Below are 27,986 nucleotides of genomic sequence, written 5' to 3'. Positions count from 1 at the left end.
CTTGAGTTTACACAATTTACTTTCTAATGAGCTAGTCAAAGAGTCACTTCATTAGTGTCACACACACAAACATCACGAATTTCCACAGCTGTGGGGGATTCACATTATTATCTCTGAGTCCTGATACATCACACCATCCACTACGCCACACTGGTCCCCAAGGATTAGTACATGTGGGTAGGAACATATACTGAGTTCACCAAAAGATCAGTCTTTTACAGAATGCAAAGAAGCACATTTCTGTATTTCAGGATATCACATATGTTCCGGATTTTCATCTGACCATAAGTAATATGTACAAATCAACAATCACATCTCACCTGGAAACTACTCATGTAAGAATCTTCGCAATTCACAATGTGCCCCAGTCTTGCTTGCTGAGCTCGTAGTTCATTTTCCCTTATCTTCTGATATAAAAGATTAATTTGCTGATTCTGCCTGTATTTCATAAAAAATGAAACATAAAGAAAGGAAGAAAACAGGAACATTGAGTCATGCTGCCAAACTTTTCCAATTTAATTCTCTTGTCCATTTGTGTGAGAAAGAAGTTGTATTTTATTGCCATCTCAGTTGTTCCACTGTGCAGAGATTTATATTCACTATGAGAGAGAACCTTCCATGTTCTGGGGGGCTGGAGAGCTCTGTTGTGCACATGGAGCTTTCCTGCCAGTAAGGACTTCTTGATTTACTTCTGTGCAGTTGGTAAATCTCCACATGCTATGAATTGCTCCTTCCACTGAAGTGAATGGGAAAGAATTCTTTTGCTTCCACAATCGAAGCTCTATACTGGAGGCCATGGACAACACTGTCATTCCACTCAATATGCAATGTTTCCCTAACATACATTAGTAAAATCTTTATCCTAGAATTTTATTCTATGTCCTCATTTTAGCAGCAAATGCAAAAACAAAAGTGTTGCAGCACTTTTGAGATGAAGAACTTAATCTTAGCGTAAGCTATTCTGGATAGCAACCCATGCCACAATACTCTTTCAATGTGTCCTGGAAACTGCTGTCTGTATCTTTGTAAAGTTCAGCTTTCATAATTTCCTTTGGACAGTATTATCGCATACTGTATGTTGGCTACACAATGTAATAATCATTTCTCAGTTTCCACAGTTTTTCAATGAAGACAAAGGATTTTTTTTTACATTTTATAATGTAAGGTATGATTATATCTGTTTTTTCTAGGTCTTTTCTCGTATAGCACAGATGAATTTACCAGGGTGGATTTACTGTTTTCAGTTATTCATTACCATGTTTTTGCTTATGCTCTCAAATGGAAAAAAGAGGGGGGGACCAACAAAGGTAACATTAGCTTTGTAATAATCATGCTAAAAGAGAGTTCCAGTGTTATACCTTATAAAAATGCTGGCTTTTGCAAACATTTTATGATTGGGGGGGGGAAAGCTATATTAAGGCCTTGATCCTTCAGAAGTCCTGCTATTATTCAGCAATATTACTTTCTGCTTCTGTCCACATGAATTTAGTAAATGAAATATGTGTGCATCTGAAAGTTTTATATAATCCTTCACATTCTGACTCATTTTTCTTTTGAAAAATGGTTTTCAAATACTAAACACAAAGTTTGGGAGCCTTTCAAACATGCAGACTTTTAAACCATCTCTTTCCAATTTTCTCATTATTGTTTCTGTATATTCTGTACACGCAGTGGTCCCCAAACTTTTTGGGATCGTGGACCAGCTTAGCCTCTGAGGAAGGCAAGGCACCCCTACACTTTCTCGGGCACATGCTCTCTCTCTGTCCCCTGTCCAGCTCCCTGATTTTGCTGGTTTCGGGACTGCCTCTTTGCCTCAGCCTGCTGAACAAGTATCTCTTCAATTGGGAGAGGCCATGATGCACCACCTGCCTCCAGGCTGAACGCTCAGATGTCAAGATTTCCCATCTGTTGAGGTCCATTCCTAAGGCCTTCAGATCCCGCTTGGAGATATCCTTGTATCAGAGCTGTGGTCTCCCTCTGGGACGCTTTCCCTGCACTAATTCTCCATACAGAAGATCTTTTGGAATCTGACAATCAGCCACTCTCACGACATGCCCAAGCCAATGTAGACGTCACTATTTCGGTAATGTATACATGCTAACAATTCCAGCTCGTTCCAGAACTACATTATTTACTTTGTCCTGCCAGGTGATGCCAAAAATATGCTGGAGACAATGTATATGGAATGTGTTCATCTTCCTCTCCTGCCATGCACAAAGGGTCCAGGACTCACTGCAGTACAGGAGTGTACTCAGGGCACAGGCTCTATAGACCTAGATCTTGGTATATGCCGTTAGCTTTTTGTTAAGCTATACTCTCTTTGTGAGTCTAGAGAACATGGTAGCTACTTTGCCAATGCATTTAACCAGCTTGACATCTAGAGAGAGATGTAAAACTAACTTGAGCTTCCAAAAGAATTTCCAAGATGGCAGCTAGTCAAAATAAGACACCAGGTCTCATGCCATGGGCATTGCACTGCTGGTAATATTGTACTGTTGCTCTAATCCTTTGTTACCCCAGCAGCTGTTAGTCTTAATCCACCACAGAACCACATAAGTGACAGAGCTTTGCTTTAAAAAAAATAATAGCATTATGGTCTTACAAATCTAGTCAGAGTATGACACTGGAAACAATAAACTCAGTTATCTGCCAGTCTACATATGATTCTAACACTTTCTAATAGATTTCAGAGAGTAAAACGTTTATCAGTTTTCTATGCAGTATTTTGCTGAAACAGAATCCCACATCTGAGAGTCAATGATAGATTTCCTTCTCCAGTACTTGAAATCTTCTCCCCCTGTTGGCCATTTTTCTTTACCATCCTTACAACTAACAGCTTCCATTCTTAAGTATGAGTGTTGCCTCCAGCTTCCTACTTCTGAAAGGTTCTTGTAATTTGATCATACCTTATACTGTTGTGAATAAACCTCACAGAGCAGAATATTTCAAAAACAGCCCATACAACTTAGCAGCCTCTGTCTGTGATAGTAAGACATAAAGAGTTCATATACTAGTATGCTGGAAACACTAGGACCAGTTTCAGATGAGACTTTTATCAAGCAATTGACTCCTTCATACATTGAATTTTAAAGGTATTTCTGATTATGTTGTTGTTTTGCTAAGAATCCTAAGCATTTTGTACCACTCAATCTGATGAAGAATTCTGAAAATCTATAAAGCTTGAACATGCTGAATAGCCCAATGATTGATTATCTTTGATTGCCTATTCACCTTTGCTTGGATTTTATTGATTTATTTGATGATTTTGTTGATTATATTTATTTTTTTAAATTACATTTTGATTGTTTTATTTTATGCTTGTCGCACTCTGGATGTAAATCACCCAGACTAGTGTTTATCACTAATATGCACAATATACTGTACAAGTTAAACAAACAAACAAAGATATTGCCTACATGTGGAGTTTGTTTCTAGTGCCCCGATTATCTTCCCTTTCTACAGAACTATGGGTAAGGAATAAGTAACAGTAATTGATCTCTGCAACTCCCAAGGTAACCTCTTGCTTCAGTGCACCCTGAAGATAATGAATTGTATTCAATGTACCATCAAGAGTAGCTCTGTGCGATCTCATCCATCCCTCTACTGGGAGGCATAGTGAGCATTTCAACTCCCAACTCAGGAGTTCCAAGACACTGAGTTATTAATTTCATTCCACTGGCTTTAATTTAGATGAACATTTTTACTTTAGAACTCACTAGCCACAGGGGGAACAAAAATGTTTATTTTGCCCTTTTTAAAGTAACAACTAATACATATAGTGCAGTATATTATAACACTGAAGTGTTTTGCTCTATGTAATGAATCACTGATAGGCGCTTCAGAAGAATTTCCATTCCGTTCATTTCCATACTACTACTGGTTTTGTGTGTTACAAACATTTGTTAAGGACTTGGAAAAAACCTTGGGTGCACATTACAGAAGGGCACTTCATGTGGCTGACAGTTTTGTACAAAGCTGTCACCACAGCTGCCACACCTTGGGCTGGATGGGGTACTCACCGTACTTTGTGTGCCAACGGGGTCCTTCTGCTCCAGTAGCACACCAATCTGGGCAGTAAGGTGGGCTGCCCATCCCTGCCTCCTCAGGCAGCCAACCACTTCATCAAGGAGGCGGGATGGGGACTCTCCCCATGCAGCCGTATGAAGCTGTCAGGCACACAAAGAGCCCTTCTCTAATGCTCATACTGAATTCCAACAAATTAATGGCCTGCTACTCAGATGATCACCAAGTGAAGGAATTTTAAAGGACTTCTATTTTCAAGACTAACCCTCAGACACGTGTGAGTAATCTCAAAATAGCTGCCCAACCACAACACAGATTCTGCGGGATCCAGAAATGGCCAGTTTCAGCTATATTTTGAAAAAAGCAAAACCAGGAAATGGCCATATAGGAAAATCCTAATTATTTTATTTTATGGGAATGGGTGCTTTCGTGTACTCTGCCAGGGCCTCCAAAATGAAAACGGCCATTCCAGGAGACTATTTTTCCCAAACAACAACAACAGCGACAAACAAACAAAAACAACCCCCCCAAAAAAAACCGCAAACAAAAAACCTCTTTACAGGCTACTGGAGCACATACCCATGCCTCAACATCTGCTTAAATTACTTTGCTTCTATTCTGTCAAAATCCTATTCCTTTCCAAAATATGTGTCTCTCATTCTCCTCACTGAACTACAGCAAATAAAATGGTACTAAGTGTATTACACAATATAATATTCCTTTTTTACTCTTTCAATTTTCTATTTTTAGTAGTGTGAGCTGAAGGATAAAACAGCAGAAAAGAGAGAGAGAGCCGTCTATAGAGGAGGATAGAATTAGAGAGGATGGGGACAGAGATGTAGAGAAGGTTACGGAGGAGGTGAAAGGGCTGAAGGCGGGAGAAAAAGGAGAAGAGTTGGAGAAGAAGAAAAAGAAGAGGGTAGATGTGTTCTTGACGACAGAGGAGGGGAACAAATCAGGGGAGAAAAAGATGGTGATGGTTTGGGAAGACGAGTGACAGGAGGAGGAAGGAGGACCAAAAGTGTTTAAAATACCACAGAAGAAAGAAATAAGAGATGGGAGGCGTGAGAGTCTAGAGCCAAATAGAAAACAGGGCAAAGTGAAACTATCAATAGAAGGTTTAGGACCAGAAGAATGGACCGTGCTGGTGCATCTTCGAGGCCAGGGTCCTTGGAGGAAGGTAATCCATCTGGGACTTCTCCAGCTGAATCAGAAGCCACCCAAGGGAGACTGTTCTCGTCACCCCTGTTGCGGGACTATATGCACGGTGATGAGTGGATGTTTGAGAAAATCAATCAATCAGGAGAGAATCGGACACTCTCCCCGTTGAGAAAAGAAAGTTATGGAGGAAGTTTACTTTTATCATGGACAGATTTTTCTGTAGACTTTGGTCATGTTGACCCTACAGAAGTTGGTGTTGAGAAACCTAAGAGTTCTGTTAATAAAGAGTTCATTGCTGAAGAAACATCTCTCTTATCATTTCCCACTTAAATTAAGGAACTGCCAGATGCTGCCCATGAACCCTATCACAAGTAGGAACAGTATTCCTATCCCTGTATTAACCTCTTTCACCATAAATGAAAAAAATTTTCAATACTTTGGAAGATGCCCACCTTATTTTTCTATTTCTAACTTGAAACACCCTGTTTTTGTAAATTAATATCCATAAACATAATCTCTATATCTTCTCCAGTATAATACTCAAGACTGATGCCAATGTTAAAATAAGTACATGAATGACATCCTATTCTTTCCTGCTGGACTGGTCAATACACAACAGACCAATCGCAATGTGTCCATATGCAAAGCTACATGTTTGCAGCAATAAGTGTTCCCTAGACTGAACATATCAAGATGGGGGGGGGGGGAGATCATTTCTGTAACAACAAAATCTAATCAATCTAATCAATTTATGTATCAATAACTAAATAAATTCTATGCTAGGCCTGGTATCAAACCCATTTCATATTAAGTTGCTTTAAGGTGACCCTTGAGCCTGTAGGAGTGCAATTTACCAGAAAAAAAGTTAAGCAAGTATGATAGTCAATTTGCCAGGAAAAGGGAGAGAGAGAAACTGCAGCTGGTGTTCGAGAGCAATGTCAGAAAAGAAGAAACCACCAGAAGTAACAGAGAAGTTCAATTTTACTTTCATCTGCCTATATCTGTGTGCTCACTGCCCTAGCCTTTTGAGAACATTATGTGTCTCAAAGTGTTTCAAGCTATTCCATGCACCGTCTTAAATAAAGAAGCCTATTGGAGAACAGTTTTGTTATGGATATCTTCATTCCCCCCCAACACATCTATGGTAAGATGCTATTTTTTTCACAAAGGGGAAAAAGATCTTTTCCTGGCCCTCAGTCACAAGGAAGCACCTTTCTGACATTCCAGGACCCAACCCCTGAATTCAGTTTTTGGCCTTAATCTCAGGGAAGGGAATGTTGCAGACCTGGTAACATTACCAATAAGAGTAAATAGCATTCTGTCTTAAGCAGACTGATGAAAGCAGTAAGAATACTAGTCTGAACACACACTACAGTCTCCCAGGCTTTTCTGATCTGAAAACAAAACCATCAAAATGGTCTTTCTCCAGTATCAAGTACTGCTTACAAATATGCAATGTTACATGTACAAGAGACTCAAATAACCTAGTATTTGTTTAAAGATGCCATTTATCAGTAAATTTTAATTAATTTTCCTATTCCATGTTTCACTAAGGCTGTGTCTGAGGGATTCACTTTAACATTCACAATAAGCTGACTCCTGAAAAGATGAAAGGGTGCTGTTTACTACTGTGCTTTTTAAAAAAAATCATTACTATGCTCTTAAAAGTGTTTTGAATTAAACTGTGTTTAAATATTATAATTTTCTTAATTTTGTAACAATATTGTTCTTTACTGTGTTTTTACTTGCACTTGTTTTTGATATTTTAGATGTCCTGTATCACAGTTCTGGGACAAAAGTACACTATCAATCAAATGCAATAAACTAACAAACAAAATCAGGTTGCATATTGGCAACTGAGCAACTCAAAGCAAAAAACAGTTTTTGTTAAGGTAAAAAAAGGTATTAATTCAACAGTCTGTACATAAGTTGAGCCCAAGACTTAGCAGCTTTTTCACAACTTTAACCATAATTATGGTGCATGAAATTAATACTATTCACCCAATTATAACCTTTCCTTTAAAAGTCCTTTGAAAACCCTTAAGCTGTTCAGAAGAGAACATAGCAAGTGTTGATGAGTATGCTATTATTATCAGTACCTTATGTCATAAGTTTAGCATTTGGCATTTATTCACACTGCCATTATAGGCAATCTTTGCCAAGTAAACAATGGCAGCATCAACCATGGCATCGCTGTGAAAACACGCAGCATGCAATGGCCAATCAAGATCACAGTAATTTGAAGTACATATTACAAACCAGTGATTGCAGCACATATGTGCATATGTGGTTCTTTTTAAAGCAAAGGAAAAGTATAAACCACATATTAGGGGACACCATGCAATAATACATTACTCCCTCTACCATTAAACCGTTTAATATTGTTAACAATTAAAAACACTATAAGGCAAAAGGTAATATAACAAAAAGAAACCTTCCTTCTGTAAGACAAAGGGAAAGAAAGGTACAGCTTTCTTTCTTCTCTTCTCTTTTTCTTTTTAGGTGCGTTGTAAACCAAAAGTACAATCAAATTATTCCCAGAGTCAGATTCTGTATCACTAAGCTAGTGATTTTCTACCCCTCATCAACATCCATAGTAGGTCAGTGCATCAAATGCCACCCAGAGGGTTGTTTTCACAAAATTTAGAAGCAACAGTTTGGGAAATGTGAAAGATTGTAAAAAGAAAAGGAACCAGCTTGTTATAGAATCTAATATCAATTTCTGAACACTGACAAGAACTCTAGAGGCTCTTTGAACGCATTATAGTATGCCACATATTATTTTTGTATGTTAAAGACATTCCATCCCTGGTATGTAATGACTAATGTATACTATATTGGGTTAGTGTGTACAAGTGCTGCATCACAGACCTTGAGACTTAACCATAATGTTGTATCTTGCTAAGAATGGGTTCTGCAAACTGTCTGTTAAGTAGATCTTTTAACTCTGGTTTGTCCATAACATGTTTAGCTTAGTTACACTTCTGAAAGAAACTTGATTCTTTCATCCATTTTGCTTGTGTTGACAATTCTTCAGTTAACTATATTTTATGTGAAATACTTTATTTTGCCTATTCTGTACATATGATCAAGAAGCTCTACTGCAAGTAATTAAATTGTGGTGCTATGAGACAAGGCACAAATTCTCAGTATCAATGCTCTACGCTGTTCATTATTTCATAAATTTCTATCCTGCCCCCCATTCTTTCCCCAAATAATTTTTTTAAAAAACAATAAGCCATGAACGTTTTACTATTCCTTTGTAGAGGAGAAGCTCTAGGCTCTCTCCATTTTCTGTGCTGTTTCTAGTTTTCTACTCCTCCTTCCAAAGTAATATAACAAGAATGCCTAGAATTCAACCCTTTGCGTGAGAATAATTATAGTGAATATAGTCAAATGAAATCTGGCTATTGTTTCTGGAAAGACTTCCAACTAAGAACCTAGAGAATTGATGTCAGAGCTAATTTTACTGGCCTAAACCAATGATGACTGCACGGCAGATATATCTGCCTAGAACTGTACTCTGAATCACATAGTAAAAGGTGAAAGATTTATATGATCTGAAGAGAAACATGGAGAGCAACACATATAAACAGAAAGATTATACATTCTACTCAATTTCGCATAAGACATGGTGTGAGCAAGAGATGGGAAGTGTGCCGTCCTCCCCGAAAGAACAAGTCAAAGTAAATGAGGGATGCGTTGTTGGAGAACTGATAAATCTGGATGACATAGAAGGAGGGAACAATAAAGCTACAGAAGTGTTCTTAGCAGAAGGTAGACAGGAGGGGGAGAAGGAGGAGCTAAAGTCATGGAGGTGGGATGAGATAAAAGAGGAGGAAAGGAAGGGGTACGGACAGTTGGAGTTGAAGGATGAAGCAGTGCAGACGATAGAGACAGAAGCAGAGAGATATCGAGTGGCAAAGTTAGTGAAAGTCTTCCCCAACCTGATGAGTGGAGGAGGGTTACTGCCAGACCCATCAGACATGTCTAAGAAAGATAAGTGTGGAGCAGGGGAGATGAATTTCGGGGACAGTTCAGTCTTTCAAGGTTTCGGAGATGAAAGGGACACCATGTGATTCCCACCCTTATCTCCTGCGGTTGGAGGGGCAATTGGTCAAGCACCCATGTTGAGGGACAACCTGCGCAGTGTTGAGCGCACCCATACTGAACCAAGTGGTCAGCTTTACCCCTGGAGTGAAGAAAGTTTGAAAGATGCTAAAGAAGATAAAAATACAAGAGGGAAACATTATCATGTGTTAACTGATGTTGAGTTGTTAGATCCCTTCGGTTTGGGAACTGTTGATGTTAATCGAAATAAAGAACCGTTGTTTGTACCTTCTGCGTCATCTCCATCCGTTCTTCCCGCCGAAACTCCTGGCCCGCCCACACTCACGAAAGAACCCAATCACACATGGTCTAGAATAGATGCATGCTGGATTCCAATAAGCTGGATAAAAGTGATGAAGAATATAGACACACTACCAAGAACTTTTGCTGATCATAGTCCAGTTATTTTACAACTGAATATACAAAATAAAACATCATTCTGGAGAATGAACACTTTTGTTGTTTAGTCGTTAAGTTGTGTCTGACTCTTCGTGATCCAATGGACCAGAGCACGGCAGGCCCTCCTGTCTTCCACTGTCTTCCGCAGTTTGGTCAAATTCTGTCCTTCCAGTAAGCACTCAGGGTTGATTTCCTTCAAAATGGATAGGTTTGTTCTCTTTGCAGTCCAGGGGACTCTCAAGAGTCTCCTCCAGCAGCACAATTCAAAAACATCAGTTCTTTGGCGGCCAGCCTTCTTTATGGTCCAGCTCTCATTTCCATACATCGTGACTGGAAAAACCATATCTTTGACTATGTGGACCTTTGTTGGCAAGGTGGTGTTTCACTTTCTGCCATCAGAGTGGTATCATCTGCATATCTGAGGTTGTTGATATTTCTTCCAGCAATCTTAATTCCGGCTTGGGATTCATCCAGTCCTGCCTTTCCCATGATGTATTCTGCATATAAGTCAAATAAGCAGCAAGACAATATACAGCCTTGTCATACTCCTTTCCAATTTTGAACCAATCAGTTGTTCCATATCCAGTTCTAACTGTTGCTTCTTGTCCCACATATATATTTCTCAGGAGGTAGAAAAGGTGGTCAGGCATTCCCATTTCTATAGTTTGTTGTGGTCCACACAGTCAAAGGCTTTTGCATAGTCAATGAAGCAGAAGTAAATGTTTTTCTGGAACTCTCTGGCTTTCTCCATAATCCAGAGCATGTTAGCAATTTGGTCTCTAGTTCCTCTGCCCCTTTGAAATCCAGCTTGTACTTCTAGGAGTTCTCGGTCCACATACTGCTGAAGCCTACCTTGGAGGATTTTGAGCATAACCTTATAGCGTGTGAAATGAGTGCAATTATACAGTAGTTGGAGCATTCTTTGGTACTGCCTTTCTTTGGGATTGGGACGTAGACCGATCTTTTCCAATCTTCTGGCCACTGTTGAGTTTTTCAAACTTGCCAAGCATATAGAGTGTAGCACCTTAACAGTGTCATCTTTTAAGATTTTAAATAGTTCGACTGGAATGCCATCACCTTCACTGACCTTGTTGTTAGCCATGTTTTCTAAGGCCCACTTGACTTCACTCTCCAGGATGTTTGGCTCAAGGTCAGCAACCACACTATCTGGGTTTTCTGGGACATCCAAATCTCTCTGGTATAATTCCTCTGTGTATTCTTGCCACCTCTTCTTGATGCCTTCTGCTTCTGTGAGATACCTACCATTCTTGTCCTTTATTATGTCCATCTATGCACAAATGTTCCTTTAATATCTCCAGTTTTCTTGAGCAGAACTCTGGTTTTTCCCTTTCTATTATTTTCCTCTATTTCTTTGCATTGTTCATTTAAGAAGGCCCTCTTGTCTCTCCTTGCTATTCTTTGGAAGTCTGCATTCAATTTTCTGAACTTTCCCTATCTCCCTTGCATTTTGTTTCCCTTCTCTTCTCTGCTACAGTGGTGCCTCGCTTAGCGATGTTAATTGGTTAAAAAAAATCGCTATGGGAAAACATCGCTAAGCGAAACACCATTTCCCACAGGAATGCATTGAAAACCGGATAATCCATTAGGTACTTAGGAATTAATATGACAAAAAAACCACAAAAGTACATTAATAAAGGACAATTATATGGAAATAATGAAAGAAATCAAAGTAGATTTGCAGAAATGGTCTAAACTCCAATTATCCCTAATGCAATAAAAATGAATATATTACCAAAACTAGTTTTCCTCTTTCAGATCATTCCAATATTATTAAAACAAATTTTTTTGAGAACTGAATAAGATAACGACCAAGTATGTTTGGGGTGGGAAAAAAACAAGAATAAAGCAAGGTTCTTCAGGACAATAAACAAAGAGGAAGGTAAGGCCTACCAGACTGGATGAATTGTTACAGAGCAGCAGCTCTGTCCTGGGTGAGGGAATGGGTTATTCTACAAAATGGGAGACTTTTATAAATTGAGGGGCATGATTTAAGGCTAGGCTGGCATGCCTACCTATGGTACTAAGATGATGAGCAATGCAAAAAATTTAATTTACATTTGATCAGGAGAGCTCTGTTATGGGTTTGGAAGACAGTTAGTTAAGGCACAACATTATAGAAAGATATCCTTATGGATAGCTCCATTAGAAGCATTCCCTGATCCGGCAAGAACATCTCAAGGGACAAACAGGAGATATGCCGAGATATTAGATAGTGATTTTAATCTAAAGAACAAAGATGAACTGGCAGAACAAGATATTATCTTAGATTGGTGGTCGCTAACCTTGTTGAAATCAAGATATGAAAAAAAAATGAATCACAGTTATAGGATTGCATTGTAATACTTCCATTTTATTTTCAGCCCCTTTCCAAGTAATTCCCACACCACTGAGCATCAGCTAGCTTTTTTCATGATGCGCAAGGCCTAATCAACATAAATACTTTTACTTGTCTTGCATATTTTTGAAAAGCAGTTAACATACATTTTTATATTTTTGGAAAGCAACATGTCAAAAACAGTCTGTAAGACATTCGTCTCCTTTACAAGGCAATTTCAGAGAAAAGAGTGGATTTACTTACCGATCAATCACAATCTCTTTTTGCCTTAACAACCCTTCTTTGATTTTCATCAGGGACTCCCAGTTATTGTAATCCTGAAAGCTTGTGGCTGGGTAACTCTGGTGAGATGATCCACTCAGAAGCTGTATAAAAATGTACAAAAGGAAACAAGTACCATTTTTTTTAAAAAAGCAAAATAAATAATCCTCTGCAAGAACTTGTAAATTCAAAAACATTCTGTGTTTAATTGACAGAAATATATTCCAGAATATTTTTACAGAGGCCTAAAAGGAACAAATCCCCCCCTTTTGCTCGTCACAAATGAAACTGGAACATGACCTATAACTGCAGCTGTTTACAGAAGTTTTAATCTGCAAAGTTTCCACTGGTGTTTTCCTGCTTTACACTCTGATATAAGTGGAGTTAGTTGGAGAATTACACACAGCTTCTGTTGTTGCATAATGCAGTGGAATAATGCACCAGATTATTCTTTGGAGGCACAAATATATCATGTTGCATTTATCGGCAATGCCGCTGTTGGTCTGTATTATATAACACAGCTCAGTGAAAGTAGGAAGTTATAAAAACAATTCTCATTCTTGGACTTTAATTTTATGATGAGTGATAAAAATCACTTGTGTTAAATACAGAAAGAAAAGAATGTGTTTGATGCTGGGTAATGACATGAGGTTTCTAATTCTAGGCATACTTCAAAAGAAGATGGAAATGCACACCAATGGAAAGAATTGTTACACACATCAGATTTACACCTTAATCCTCAATTCCATGCAGTGTAACTTTCTGCCGCAAGTACCATTATCTTATCAGCAGCCAGCCAAGCTACCTTGTTTTGAGAGATTACGCCAAACCCTTGTCATACACAAATCAGTAGAAATGTTTGGATGTAACTCTACAATGTTTTAAAACAAATGTATACTTTCAACCCAATACACAGGCATATTTGGAAAAAATGCCACCTGGAATGTTGAATGTAAGGCATACTTACTGAGAAAACTGGAAGAAATAATTTAGTGTCCCTCTTTGGTTAAACAAAGAGCCCTTTGTGTGGGGTTTATTTGGGAGGGCAGTGTATACATTGAAATCTACTGCTTTTCATATGAGGAATTGGAGAAGTTAAAAAACCAACATGCTATACTGTTATGAGTATGAAAATATGTGGAAGTTTTTTGTGAGATACTGTACATGGAGAAGTACATTTGAATGTTTCTTTTAACTAGTGTTTGCCACTTTCTTTCAAAGTGATCAGGATTAATTGCTTTTGCTCCTTGTTCCAAACCAATTTTCCAAGTTTTTTTAAAAAATAACGATAATAAATGTACTTAAGTTAATGGTGCACAGAACAAAGGCACTTTTGATTAATATCTAACACATCGTTCTGAATTCTCACAACATGTTTCTTTGCTTATATTATTCTGGATTTTATAAACAGTGATCAGCAACAGGCAATCTCCCGAGTTCTGAAGGTAGACATGCCCTCAATCTTTGTGGGGGAAGGGGCCGCATGCTCGCCAGTGCTCCACTTGCTGCCAAAATATTTTTCATTTTAAAAAGGCATTCCTCTTCTTTTTCTTACTAAAATACATAAATCTCCCTCACACTCTAGTGACAACTTTTTTAAAATTACAAATAGAAGGAGGAGGCCCAATGCTGAAACATTCCAAAATATGCCAAAATTGCTTCCATGTTTCCTAGGGGACACAAAGGGGGGGGGGGCTTTTTTTTTTTTTTTTTAAATAAAAATAAAAATAAAAGCTCTTTTTCAAAAAATTCCAGTTAGGGTCAGGTTTGGGGTCCCTGTGGATGCTGCAAAGGTTGCAGACAACCCATGTGCTATACCTTGCCTTGTCCGAAATACTGAAGACTGCCATTTGATAGGCTTTAATTAAAAAATAGGTACTGTAATTCATTCATTAAGCTATAATTTAGAAGAATTCCACAGGAGGCAACAGTGCAATAACCTGCCAACTGTTGCTGCAATGGTTGTGGACTCTAATATAGTGATAAATTATTTAGCAACACGTAAATACATAAAATCACAACATAATGGTGTGGTGTGTGTTTGAGTTTGTTTGCACAATACAAAATTACTCTGACCAACTACAAGACTGGGCCTTTTTAATTTGAATCCTTAAATAGAAAACATCAAGGAACATGAATATAATGTGTGTGAAGGAAAAGACACAGCTGGTAACAAAAATGTGATTAAATATATAATTGGAACAGTTTTGAAGTATCTAAAGTAAGGGTATGCAACATATGGCCATGGATTGCAAGAAATCTCATGGGACCTGTGTAGTTCCACAGCACCCCAGTTATATTTTTAATTCAACAATCCCTTCTCACCCTTTAGAAGGGAAAGAGAGCAGTTCCAAAATATTTCTGACCCTCTGAGTTGTTTTAGGACTAAGTAGGGCTCTTTTATGGAAACCAGAAGCACCTTCTGGCCAATTCCTGTTTCAAAAAAAGGTACTTCTGGGCCTAAAACAGCTCAGAGTGCCACAAATGGAAACTGCCCCATGTTTCCTAGAGGGCATAGCATATCTGAGTACAAAAATGGTTATTAGAATTGGAGTGGGGGTCAAGATGGGACAGTCATTTATGGCCCCTGGACCTCCTGAAGTTGTCCACCGTGATCTAAACGAATCTCTGAAAGAAAAGAAAGATAAACTATATCCAGGACTACTGAGAGAAGAGCAGGAAGCAGGAGACTAAGACTGCATCAAAGCCAGGAAGGAAGTCAGCACACATTCCTTAATTGTAAGGATAATAAATCTCCAAAACTCCTGCTACTGCATGAACTGAGGCAAATGGCACAAGGTTACCTTAATTTCTCATCCAGTTCTCCCCAACTGGGTGGGAGGAAATTGGTATAATAGCATACATTTTCTACGTGGAAACCTCACTTTGAGGCTCCAAAGGTCAACAGTACTTCTAGTAATTATGTCCTGCTGCAGCAACTACAACTCTTTCCATCAGGCTCCAACATCATAGTACAGAGTTTTGCAGTAGTTGTGGTATCACCACTGAGCTGTCTATCTAGACTCTTTAATGAGTATGGGAATTAGGAACAGTCTGAATATTATTCATATGTTTCAGATAAACTAATTCTGTGCCCATGCTAAAGCACTGATACAAAAAAGCAGGCTTCTTGAGGCTTCCTCGTTTTTGTACTTGGAACGTGATTCCTGAATATAAAATATGTATGTAGCTTTTAATTTGGGCACACATTGCTATTTGTGGCTACTGCCTGTAGAATCCAGAGGAGAAATGGATTCTATTGATATGTATATTGTAGTTACTCTGCTCTATGAACATTAGAGCCTTGGTTGCTATGACATTGTGGAGGGCCTGGCCAACATAGATGACAGCACAAAAGAAATCCAGATGCCTTATATTCTGGAATCAGAGCTCAACAGACAACTTTGTGTTCTATAAAACAGCAGGCAAACATATCATAATGGTCTTCTGAGTTGCACTGTTTGGGTGAAAATTCATTTAGCAATTGTCAGACTGACTTTGAAGATTGTACATAATCTACAAAACCACACACAACTTCAGTTTTCTTTGCGTGTTTATTTTGACTTAATTAGCTCCAGTCAGCTCCCCATTTCCTCATCAACCTAACTTTACAGAGAGTGTTCCCCTTCAGAACAAACGCAGTGATGCTAACCAATCTGTGAGGAAAGAAACTCATTTTGTTTTGCTTCTGTGTTCTCTCTCAGCCCCCATTTCTTTTACAGCACTTCTGGAGCCAATCCACTTCCTTAACAGAACTTTTTTCAAAGGGATGACTCACATTAAATGCTTATAAACTAGCTAAAAATCTTAACAAGTACTGTTGAAGAACCTAATACACATCTCGGTAAAGGGAGCCACTCCTTAAAACCATGCACTAAAGTCAGTAACACATTTGCTAGAAAGCTTTCCACTTATATTCTGGCCAATGTTATGGACAACACTTCTAGGTGGCACTTCAGATGACGTTCAGAGCAAGTGTGTCTGGAATTTTCCAGAGATAACAGAAGGTCCCTCCTAAGTATAGAAGCACTTGTTTTAATAAGTGTTCACATTATCTTCCCATTACATTTGAATTCAATACAGATCACTGCAATCTTTCACTTCTTTGAAGCAGTTTAATGTGTGGTATAGTTAAGAACTACTATTGAATAATTCTTAATGTGGAATTAAAAATATTATAGCATTACTAATTCAAATAATAATCCATTTGAGATTTGCATTAATGTTAACACAAGAATCAAGAAGTCAAACAATATCAAAGGCTTTGGATGAGTGACTAGAAAAACAAGAAACTGACATTTTAAGAAACAATGGTACATTTTAATCCTATTTGTGTAATGAAGCTGTACGATATATTAAGGTATAAAGATTATTCCTAATTGGAGGGGTTTTTAATTATTGCATGTGCAGACTCAACCAATTAATCTTACAAAAAACATTTCCTCATGCTGCATTTACAAACAGGACCGTGGTAGCTAAACAAAACATAAAGTTAAAAAAACTGAGCCTCTTAAAAATACTATATGCCCTCTTTCAACTGGAAGACAGACAGTATTCTCAATAGTCAGGAAAGCTCAATGGAAATGTGATGCCTGATTAGAAATGTGAAGCACTGATAACAATCATATGAAGTATGATCAGTAGCAAACAGCAGGACAGAAGGAAACACAGGCTCTTGGGGAGGGGGGGAGAGGCCACATTTTGTTACCAGTGCTGACTAATACCAAATGGAAAAGCAAATGAATAAAGCAGAACAATTACAAGATACACATTTTAAAATGGGTGGGGGTGGAGGATATCAAGCAACCTAAGGAATAAGTTAAAGAGCATAGCCATTTCACTTCACTCCAGGAAATGAACCTTTGCCACTTGAAACAATAAAGAACACTTGATGGGACGCTTGACATTCCAAAATCAGCACTACAGATAAATGGAAACGTGAGGAAAACACAAATCTACCATCTTTACAGGAGTTCTAAGGTTTACTTGGTGTGAGTCAAAGTTCCATTAATTTTAGTTAACATTCTACCTGTTTGTGTGCCTTCTGCGACTCTGTTCATGAGTTTGGTAGTTCTTACTCTCACAATACTTTTCTGCCATGTACAATAATTCGTGAAGGTTTGATAGTACAGTCGGGTGCAAAAGTCTATTCAGAAGTAAGAACCATTTGCCACTATCCTATTGCTAGTCTGAACTAGGACAGTAGACCCATTGAAAAAATTATTGACTGATGAATCAACATTTATGTAAACTCCACTGAATCTACTTTAATAGGATACTGACCACTGAGTTCACTGTAATTTACTCTGACATAAGTATATAGAGGATTATCTTGTGTTTTAGATTTAGAGGTGGAGAATCTTCAAAATTTATGTCAGAATTCTTGATATATTTTCTTACTGTATGATGGAAGAAAATGATATTCAGTTGAGTAAGGTAAGTTTTGAGCAGTACTCTAGAATGGATTTATATACCAATCATATACACAAAGAAGATTCTTTATTGTGTGAGGTAATACAGTGGTGCCTCGCAAGATGAATGTACGGTAATTCGTTCTGTGAGTAGTGCTGTCTTGCGAAATTTTTGTCTTGCGAAAAGCAGTTACCAATAGGAATGTATTGCAATGCATTCCAATGGGAACCTCACAAGACGGAAATAATTCATTCGTCTTGCAAGGCATCATTCTTGCAAAAAACATTTGTCTTGCAAAGCACGGCCATAGGAGAAGCCGTCTTGCGAGGCACCACAGCAATTGCAAAAACCATTCGAATTGCGGGTTTTTCGTCCCACGAGGTGTTCGTCTTGCGAGGCACCACTGTACTGTATTTTTCTTTTTATTATACCTATCCACATAAAGGAATTCTGATTGCAGTAAAGTTTAGTAAAGTCCATGAAGCGGTATAGAGGCATAATAGGTTAGGCTATCTCAAGGACCATGTCTCATTTTATGTTAAAGATTATCAGGGGAGACCTTTCTCTTGGTCCTGTCACCTTCACAGATGCACTTGGTGGGGAGACAGGAGAGGGCCTTCTCTGTTGCTGCTCCCAGCCTTTGGAACTCCGTCCCACAGGAGGCCAGTCTGGCTCCATCTCTGCTGTCCTTCCACAAGCAGGTGAAGACCTTTCTCTTCAGATAGGCTTTCTCTTAGTGACTATCTGCCTGAATGGGGTTTTTAAACAGATTGTTGTAGCTTATTGCTTTGAATGTGTTTTTGGTGTTGATTTTGCTTTCCGTTTTTTAGTCTAGTATTTGTTTTAGCTTTTTAAACATTTGTATACTTAATGTTTTTATCTTTAAATATTATCTTTTACTTATGTAAGCCGCCTTGGGTTAAACGATGGTGTGGCAATCCCCTCTGAAGCCCCTTTTCCCCAGGCCTTCACGAGGTTCTCACTCTTCTTCCTTCTTCGCTGCCACCAGGTATTACTGCTTTAATACCACTTAATCAAGGAGACATGTGTGCTTTCAAAACTTAAGTCATTTATTTGATCAGGGAAGTTAACATCTGATTAATATTCAATTGGTAAATCACAGGTTGCTAATCACTTGTGTTTGTATCAGTTCTACTTTGGACTTTAAATCTCTAATAACTCTCTGTACCATTCAGCGTTCTTACATAACTCTATCTTAAAAGTTCACTTTTAAGTTTCACACTGTCTCTCACTCACAGAATGTCCCTTCATGCTCCATACACCAGCCTTTATATCCAGCCCCCTCCCCCCTTGGCTCCACCTTCCGTCCTCTCATTGGCTCCTACTCCACTGTTCAGTTGTGACAGACAGGTGAGGGCAGGGCTGTTCGCTACAGATGGGTTAAAATATTTTAAATTTTATTTATTGATTGATTGATTGATTGATTGATTGATTGATTGATTGATTGATTGATTGATTGATTGAGCTTATATGCCGCCCATTTAGACATAGTCTACTCTGGGCGGCTCACAAAACACATAATAAAAACAATTAATATGAAATAACAGATTCCAACATTAACACAAAAGCAGAATAGATAAAGATAAAGAAAGAGAATGACATAGTGTCCGGAGGGAAGGCCTGTCTATATAACCAGGTCTTGAGTTGGTTTTTGAAAATGCCCAGTGAGGGGGCCAGATGAATCTCGGGGAGGAGAAGCATGTTCCAGAGCCTGGGAGCCACTGCCGAGAAGGCCCGGTGTCTTGTTTTTTCTTTCCGGGCCTCCCTCAGTGTTAGGCTCCTCAGTCACCCCTCCTGGCTAGATCGGGTGATACGAGTAGATCTAAGTGGGAGGAGGCGTTCCGCCAAGTATTGCGGTCCTAAACCGTTTAGGGCTTTGTATGTGATCGTTAGAACTTTGAAATCAACGCGGATTCGAATGGGCAGCCAATGTAATGTGGCCAGAGTGGGAGTAATATGTTTCTTCACCCCACTAAGAAGTCTAGCCGCTGCATTCTGCATCATTTGTAGTTTCCGCATTAATCTCAAAGGTAGCCCCATGTAGAGTGCATTGCAGTGGTCTAATCTCGAGATTACGAGCACATGGACCAAGGTGATGAGTGCACCAATGTCAAGAAAGGGACGCAGCCGGGCAATCCGCCAAAGATGGAAATAGGTGGTGCAGACCACTGATGCCACCTGAGTTTCCATGGTGAGCGCCGGGTCCAGAAGTATTCCCAAGCTGCGAACCTCATTCTTAGCAGTTGAAAGTCACCCCCCCAAAAGAGAGGGAGTTTCCATTGACAGTGGGTCCACCCACCCTCAGGACCTCAGTCTTGTCCGGGTTCAACCTTAGCCCATTTTCCTGCATTCATCGCAGTACAGACCCCAGACAGCGCTGCAGGGACAGAACAGCATCCTCTGTTAATTCCATTAACAGAGTGCTAATTCCATTCTGATAGATCCCTTGGCCTGCTTTGTAACTATAGACAGACTGGTTTCATCCTTTTGGGTCTTTATGTCAATAAAGAAAACAATCTCTTTTTTTATTCTCCTGTTTTGCTCACATTTGAAGAGCCTTTTGCATACATGATTGTTACAGAAATCCACCCTAGACTATTATTGCCTTTGCCTCTCACAAATTTAAATAAGAGAACAAATGCATAAATTCTCATCAATATATAAAAACATGTGTAATACGAGAGTAACAATACAGAGAATTGATCTTAGAAGACCCATGCATAGCACAGCCATTTTTGCCATTGAGTTTTGAACTATTATCATTTTTTTCATGGTCATGCCTTCTGTTTCTAGTCATGGGTACAGCTATACTTCACACAATTTGCTCCATGCTGTGGACTAAAGCCAGTTATCTGCATATACACATGCCTCCATGTTCTTACTAATAAGTATAACCAAAAGGCAGCAAGGGAAACTATTGAATATTTAGAAGCAGCATGTAATCACAATGATGACATCGTGCCTGTTAGGTGTTTCTGGTTGCCCCTTCCTTCTATTACTCTACAGAAACACCCAAAAGGGAGGTTATAGTATCTCTCGTCCTCTCTATCCCGATTCAGTGATGATGGTGCTCCCTACAGGTTCTCCCGTTCACTTCTCAACTGCAGGCAAACCCGTAGGAAGGACCAAGACTAAAAAAAAAAAACAAAAAAAACAAAAAAAACTTTCTGTACCAATCAATTTTAACTAGTGAGACACAGACCATGTACTGGATGGCTCAACTACACCTAAAAAGCCACTCTTTTCTAATCAGTCCACCAAGCTGCACAAAGCTACAACACTCGCCTAGCAAAAATGGAAACATGGCTGAAAAATCATAACAGCTTGAGTGACAAAGGCAATCTTTGGCCTCAAGTCTGTAGTTGCTGTTAAAGTTGAGATAATCCTGCTCCAGAATTCTTGGTTGCTAGAATAGTACCTCAACTAGTCTTCCAGCCTTTTATCTCTCCTTCATATGCCTTTGCATCTGAATTCATCCAGCACTCATAACATGTCAAAGAACACAGCTAATCTCAGTGCTTCCTGGAACAGTCTATCAGAAAAGCACTCAACACAGTTCCAGAGTTACAAGACTCTTAACACATCAACTGGTGGGTTTTTTGCCAAATATGTAACATTTTCTTAAGTACCATGTTACACTGGGGATCGGGGTTGGAAGGTTATGAATTCACACTGAAAGGTTCAAATCAACACTCTTAGATTTAAACCTTCCAATTGGAAAAAAGTGCCAGAGAACTAGAAATGCCAACAAAACATGAAATTAGTCAGTGATCAAGTTGGAAGTACCAGCTTTATAAATCACAAATGGATAATGACACCTAAATTAATTCTAAAGAACTTTGTTCTACTCATAAAGTTACACTTTTATATCTAAACTTTTCATCCAATGTTTATACATAAATTTTAATAACAGTTCTTTATATTTCCTGTATATGTGTATTCTGCATCACTAAGCAGCTTTGTTGTGTCTGTTGTGCACACTCACACATTATTAGGGTGCAATCTCTTGAAATTAAGTACAGTGGTGCCTCGCTTAATGAGCGCCCCGGTTAACGATGAAATCGCATAGCGATTAGGTTTTTGCGATCGTAAAAGCGATCACATTGTGATGTTTTAATTGGGAAAAAATCGCTTTGCGATGATCGGTAAGCTGTTTCGCTTACCGATTTTTGCATAGCGATGTTTTCCCAACAGCTGATCGGCGGCTTCAAAATGGCTGCCAGGTAAAAAACATGGTCACCCGCTGTGTTTTGGGACGGATTCCTTGCATACCGGGCAGCGAAAATAGCCGCCGTATGGAGGATTTTCGCTTAAAGGTGAGTTTTTTGCCCATAGGAACGCATTGAAGGGGTTTCAATGCATTCCTATGGGCTTTTAAACATCACTTAGTGATGTTTTCGGCGATTTTTGCTGCACCAATTAACATCGCTAAGCGAGGCACCACTGTATATGTCATGATTCATGATGAATGAAGCATAAAAAAGCAAACCTTATAATCTCATAATACCTTTCAGTGATATGGATACAAAAAATCCAAATTTAATTCAGTAATTCTTATAAAAGAGAAGTTTCCAGATAATTAGCCTTTTGTCTAAGTATATACATACAGTGGAGTTTGTAACTCTGACAGCAAACTGCAAAACAAGGTTCACTTTGCATTACAAAGAACTTCAAAGTTTTCTTACTCTTCTTCTTATAAAGGTCAGTTAAATGGTTATCCTTATAAAGCTAAGGGGAAAATATTAAAAAATGACCCTTTAAAAACAAACTAGATTTTCTATGTTGATAGAAAGAATTAAGCATTCCAAGAGGAATGTTACAAAAATCTTGATGGTCATGCTGAAGCCTCAAACTGTTATCTACAGAATATCAAATGTCATTTGAATTAATGAACAAATCTTGGACAATTCAAATGTTTGTTTTATTTTTCCTTATTAAACATTTCCCTTATGAGTATGCATTCTTTGAGTCTCCTCTTCAATACAGTTTTTCCATGCCAAAAGCCTTGAATATCCTTAACTCTATTCCTATCAACAAGCAAAATAGCTGGATATGCATGGATGTAAGCAACAGAGTGTTGTTGTTGTTGTTGTCTACTGCCAGATTCATAATAGATAAATAGATCCTTTTTCTTTAGTGCAGAGAAAAGGATACCATCTTTGACATCAAGCTCAAACCAGAAGGGAAAACGCCCCCCCCCCACAAAAAAGATTTAATAACATTCTCATGCTCAATGTTAACAGTCTAAATTTGGTCTTATTTGTTATTAGTCAAGCAAATACTGTGGCTGGGTTCCCAGAGAATATTTTCCTTTTTCTGAAGCACTAAATTGGTGTTGTTGTTGTTTTAAAGAACTTTAAATAAGATATGAGTCTCATCAGGAGGGCAAAGGTTGGAGAAGAAAATGACACAGAACCCAACAAGAGAACCTGAATACATCTTAAAAAACCCACTTCCAAAAAAACCCTTTAAAACTGCCTCTCTTCTAAAGAGTGGTTGTAAACATTGTCAGCAGATCAATCAGCTCTGAGTCAGACAGTTCGTGTGAATAAAAGGCACCACTTTTTTCCATGCTTTTGCCTGGAATGTTATTCTGACTGGAGTCAAACAAGGTTGGCAGGTCCTCTCTGCTGTGCTGCATACCTGTCATAATCCTATAACAAATATAGATATATGAAACTGCCTTGCATTGATATATTGCCGGCCAGCTGTGACTGGTAATCACCCTCGATGGTCTCAAAAGACTTTCCAGGTTATGCTGGCAGATATTCCTTAACTGATGGTGCCAGTCCTTGTGCTTTAGTACTGAGATATGGCTCCATCCATAAGCACATTATGTTTGCACCAACACTGGTGGCTCACTTATAGCTTAAATACTTTTGGCACTTGAGTGACAAAAACGAGTTCCTAAGTATTCAGTGACAAACTAAACCATGAATACTAAACAATGCCAGTAATTTGCCACAAGTCGTATTGTGCTGGCTCAGATTCAGCCGCATCCTGAATATATAGTCTGAGGTTCAGATTGCTTATTGAGTCAAGCTGTTAACCAGTTCATAAAAATGAGCATATGTTCACCACAGAAATAAACAGAGAGACACATCTGCAGTTTTCAAAACCAGTATAAGCTAATTGACAGAATGATCTACAGTTTATAAATATACTATTGTGGTCTTAAACCAAATATGCTACAGCGACGAGGTATAAAATCCCTCTTCCCTTCATATAATCCCACAATAATTTTCTATCAGATCTCTAAATAAATAAGAAGAAACATACTCTAGTGGTGGATTCATAATCCCTCTGGAGAAATCCCAGATCATTTCCATTTACGGTCATGTAAGCAGCAGCTGCACATTTTTGTCCCCTGAAGAAAAAGGAAGTTGACCCTAAGGTTAAGCCACATGTATTGCTTTTATATGTGCCAGCATTCCAAATTCTAATACAATTTTCAGGTTTTTCTAATGCATCCTACAAACTAAATGTGCACTATTTTTTTCAGTACATGACTGACTCATCTTCAACAAGTGCTTTAATTTGTTTTCCCTTTCTTGATAACGTACAAGCACACATGCATACCCACCTACCAACCTCACATCCCTTTGAAATATTAAATCCAAATGATGGATTAGACTCACAGTCCGCCTAGAGAATTGTACCTGGGTATAAAACAAGATTACCTGATCATGTATCTGATGACACAGCTTCTGAAAGAGACTGGCTAAAATATGTGATGTTATTGAAGCTTCACAAAAATATCAGTCCTTTGGAAAACAGAACTGCTATGCTTACAGACTTCTGTGCCAGGACAGAAAGCTTAACTGGCCTATGATTAAGAATACACATAATCATTACAGATACCTTGTGTAGCAAGGTAGTCAGACTGAAGGCCAGAAAGCCAAGTGTAAAGACATTCCAAGAATAAGGAATCTAAAGTCAAAGAAGCCTAGACACGATATCAACTAAGAAATTAGGCGGCATATAGGGTTTCCTGAAAAAGGAACAAGGGAACCCATAAAAATAAGGGCCTGGGAAGAGGTAGAGAAGACACATGAATTTCTTATGAAAAGAAAGAATATAGGAATCGCTCACGCACATTTCAAGCACAGTTAAGAATAAGTGTACTAACAAGGCAAATACACTAAACAGGTGGGTGCTGACCAAGACTTATTGGAAATGAAATCAGGTAGAGTCTCACTATTTGAAAATAGGGAGCTAAGGAATAGTGGAGAAGAAACATTGTGTAGAAGGAAATATCCCAACAGCATGTAGGATGAAAGGGAAATCTCACACAGAAACTAAGGACTGAAGGAATCAGGGACACAGGTTGTCGTCTTATAATTAAATCATCACTCTCCAAGGTTTCAGGCAGGACTCTTTCCCATACATTCCTGGCGATATCTATTATGATCTGGTGATCTCCCATCAAATTAATAAGCAAGGTTATCTTCCAGATGCATACAAGGGCAGGTTGTATGGTTCTGTGTTGTTGGAAGAAAAGAAGTAACTTCTTCCCTCATAAACAATATAGAAAAGGGAGTTTCTGGAGGTTTGAAGCATGATGTGTTCCATCACAAGGGGGATAATTTATTCTGTTTTTAAAATGAAATAACCCTGAGATACACACTTTCCGAGTCCCTGTAGTATTCACATCAACTTTCAGGTGTCTAAGTTTCAGGGTTGGGAGTTTTTGAAGAAGCATGGACATGTATACATGCCTTCACTTTTTCTGCGATAGATAACAATACTTTCAACTTTAAACAAGTTTGCAAATTTGTTTTCCTACTGAAACATGCAGCTTCGTAAACATCAAAGAAACAGTCTAGGTCTCTATATAAGCAACCTGCTGTTGTCTTGATGTTTGGCTGACAACCCTTGTCATGCCCAAGCAACACAGCCAGTATCAGGAATTATGGGGGTTCTACTCCAAAACCCCTGGAGGGCACCACATTGCCGACCCCTAATTTAGCCATTCAATAGCAAAGCAAACATAAACCATATATATTTAACAATAAAAATGACACTATTACAAACATATGTGTCAAACAAAGAAAGCTCCAGTTAAAAAATGCAAGCATTTGCCTTCTCTTCCTAGAACAGGTGCTGCCATGTGTAGTTATGTCAAAGTAAAATAGTACCTCATCTACAGTAGAGGAAAGGTTCTTTTTAAAATGACAAACTTCTTTTTCTTGGAAGTCTCCAACAAAAACAGTAAAAAACAGGACTTCTGCTTATATCACTCTTAAAAACGTCAATTCAACACAAGCTTCAGGAAACAGACTCTTTTCTGTTGGAAAGCGATTTCATTGCATATGTGCTTTTTACAGAAAATATTTTGCCATTAATATTGTTCATTCCTTCTTATGTTACAAGCTCTCTTGTTACAAGCTCTCTTCTAAGTCCAGGTAGGCTAATCTATGTACCGTATTTTTCGCTCCATAAGACGCACCTTTCCATAAGACGCACCAATTTTTAGGAGAAGAAAACAGGAAAATATAATCTGTTTTCTTCGCTCCATAAGACGCACAGACTTTCCACACACACCCGTGGTAAAAAAGTGTGTCTTATGGTGCGAAAAATACAGTAATTTTGAACATTACATGATAAACACTACACCACTAAAGAGCCACTTTAAATATACCTCAATAGGCAGGTGCTCCTCATCATGTAATGATGGCAAAGTGCCCCTTCCATATAATAAACTGGCCATGATCTTGGGATTTCAAAGGGTGCAGACTGTGCAACATCAGAGGGATATGTGTTTAGTCCAGGGGCAGGAAACTGGTTCAGGGTTGGGGTCAGATCCCCTCCAGCAGAATTCTATGCAACTTATTAGGGTGCCCAGGATGAAGTAAAAATAGCACAGAATTATATCACTGGATCCTGATCAAAGCACATTTAAACAGGGAAACAGTTCCTACCGTCAATTTAATCCAAAGTCACAGCATGCAGATAGGACTAACCACATGCAACACAATCCTGTGGATCACTGGGAAAATTGATCAGCAAAATTGATCAATTTTTGATGTGTTTCAAGGGAAACACATCCTTCAGGTTTTTTAGTTAGAAAAATTTAAGTAGCTTTTAGAAAAGCTACTTAAAATAGGGAGCATAGTCCAAAAGAGAATGTATCCCAACATTCATTTCAGTGAGTTCTTACGGTCTCTGACTACCACTGAGTAATTATTATTTACTGAATTCACGGTCATGTTACTTTTCAGATTCTTTATTTAGTAAAGTAAGTACATTCCCTTTTATTCTCTGAAAAGCAAAATGCAATATTCTTCAATTACTACTCATCTTTAAATGAGGCTAGCTGAGCAATGTCCTTGTTTTTATAAAGGCTCTTCTATAACCAATCACTAGAGCTAAATTCCTGAATGACATCATGAGCCCTGCCTATGAAACTTTTGTTTTTTTTTCCCTCCATCAACTTCAGTTGTTGCTACAAAGCTGGTGACAGAGAAAGCCTTTTAGTTTCCCAGAGCATACCATCGTACAACAATTCAGGAAATCACTGGCTACTGAGGTAAGGGAAACTCCTTTTATTACAATATGCAAGGAGCTGGGCATTTCTAAATTAACCAGTCCATTTTAATTTAGGACTACAGTCTTTATTGAGAAGCATTAATTCCACACTGAACTCCAGCACCAGTTGCTTTCTGCACTTCTCTTGTTTTATTGCAGACATAATCATATAAAGCATTTCTATTCTATATGAACATTCTGGAATTAGGGAAGTGGAAGAAATGATGGCAGGAAGCATGGTATGAAAAAGACAATTGAACCAAGATATATTACAGTTTTGTTTGGGGGGGTAAAATTCAGTTCTCTTCAGGGCACGTATCCTGGTGTTCACAATATCATAACTATCTAGATTTTCTTACCTGTCTCTATTTTCTGTCGAAAATAGAGACTGCCCTTTTATTAATTTTTTCTTTAAAATGTAACTTACTTATGGCTAGCACTCACTTTTCATCTAAATAACTAAATTAAGATTTGAATATGTATTTTGAAGCAATATTTTACATAATGTTTGCCTAGAATCTGGAGGGTAACTAAGAAAAATGCAAGAGCTCCTGCATGCCCAGTCGGAGTTTCGATTCTCTTGTTCCGAATATCAGATGCCATGTTCTATTGCAAGGGTCTTGTCAAAGTCCCCTTAGTATTAAAAATCCCTGCCACATACTATTCCAAAAAATCAGGAGCCCGAGAGACTTTTGGGCAAATCTCTTGTTGGATA

The 27,986-nt window shown here is 38.5% G+C and overlaps 2 protein-coding genes across 3 annotated transcripts in view; one reads left to right on the top strand and one right to left on the bottom strand.

Moving 5' to 3' along the window:
* CEP85L (centrosomal protein 85L) overlaps nt 1-27,986 on the bottom strand; it is a 134,269-nt gene that overhangs the window by 27,348 nt on the left and 78,935 nt on the right. The window contains exons 4-5 of the mRNA XM_072997445.2: nt 12,293-12,414; nt 321-438 (exon numbers count right to left, since the gene is read on the bottom strand). Of these exons, the coding sequence (XP_072853546.2) occupies nt 321-438; nt 12,293-12,414 (240 nt within the window). The remainder of the gene's footprint in view (nt 1-320; nt 439-12,292; nt 12,415-27,986) is intronic.
* Nucleotides 195-27,986, top strand: part of PLN (phospholamban) — a 40,475-nt gene continuing 12,683 nt past the window's right edge. For both annotated transcript variants that reach the window (XR_002301325.3, XM_020802188.3), the window contains exon 1: nt 195-27,272. The gene's annotated coding sequence lies outside the window, so the exon portion shown is untranslated. The remainder of the gene's footprint in view (nt 27,273-27,986) is intronic.

Source organism: Pogona vitticeps, chromosome 1, assembly GCF_051106095.1.
Source record: "Pogona vitticeps strain Pit_001003342236 chromosome 1, PviZW2.1, whole genome shotgun sequence".
Taxonomy (NCBI): domain Eukaryota; kingdom Metazoa; phylum Chordata; class Lepidosauria; order Squamata; family Agamidae; genus Pogona; species Pogona vitticeps.
Note: the sequence above shows the minus strand (reverse complement) of the source record. Positions and strands in the feature narration are given on the sequence as shown.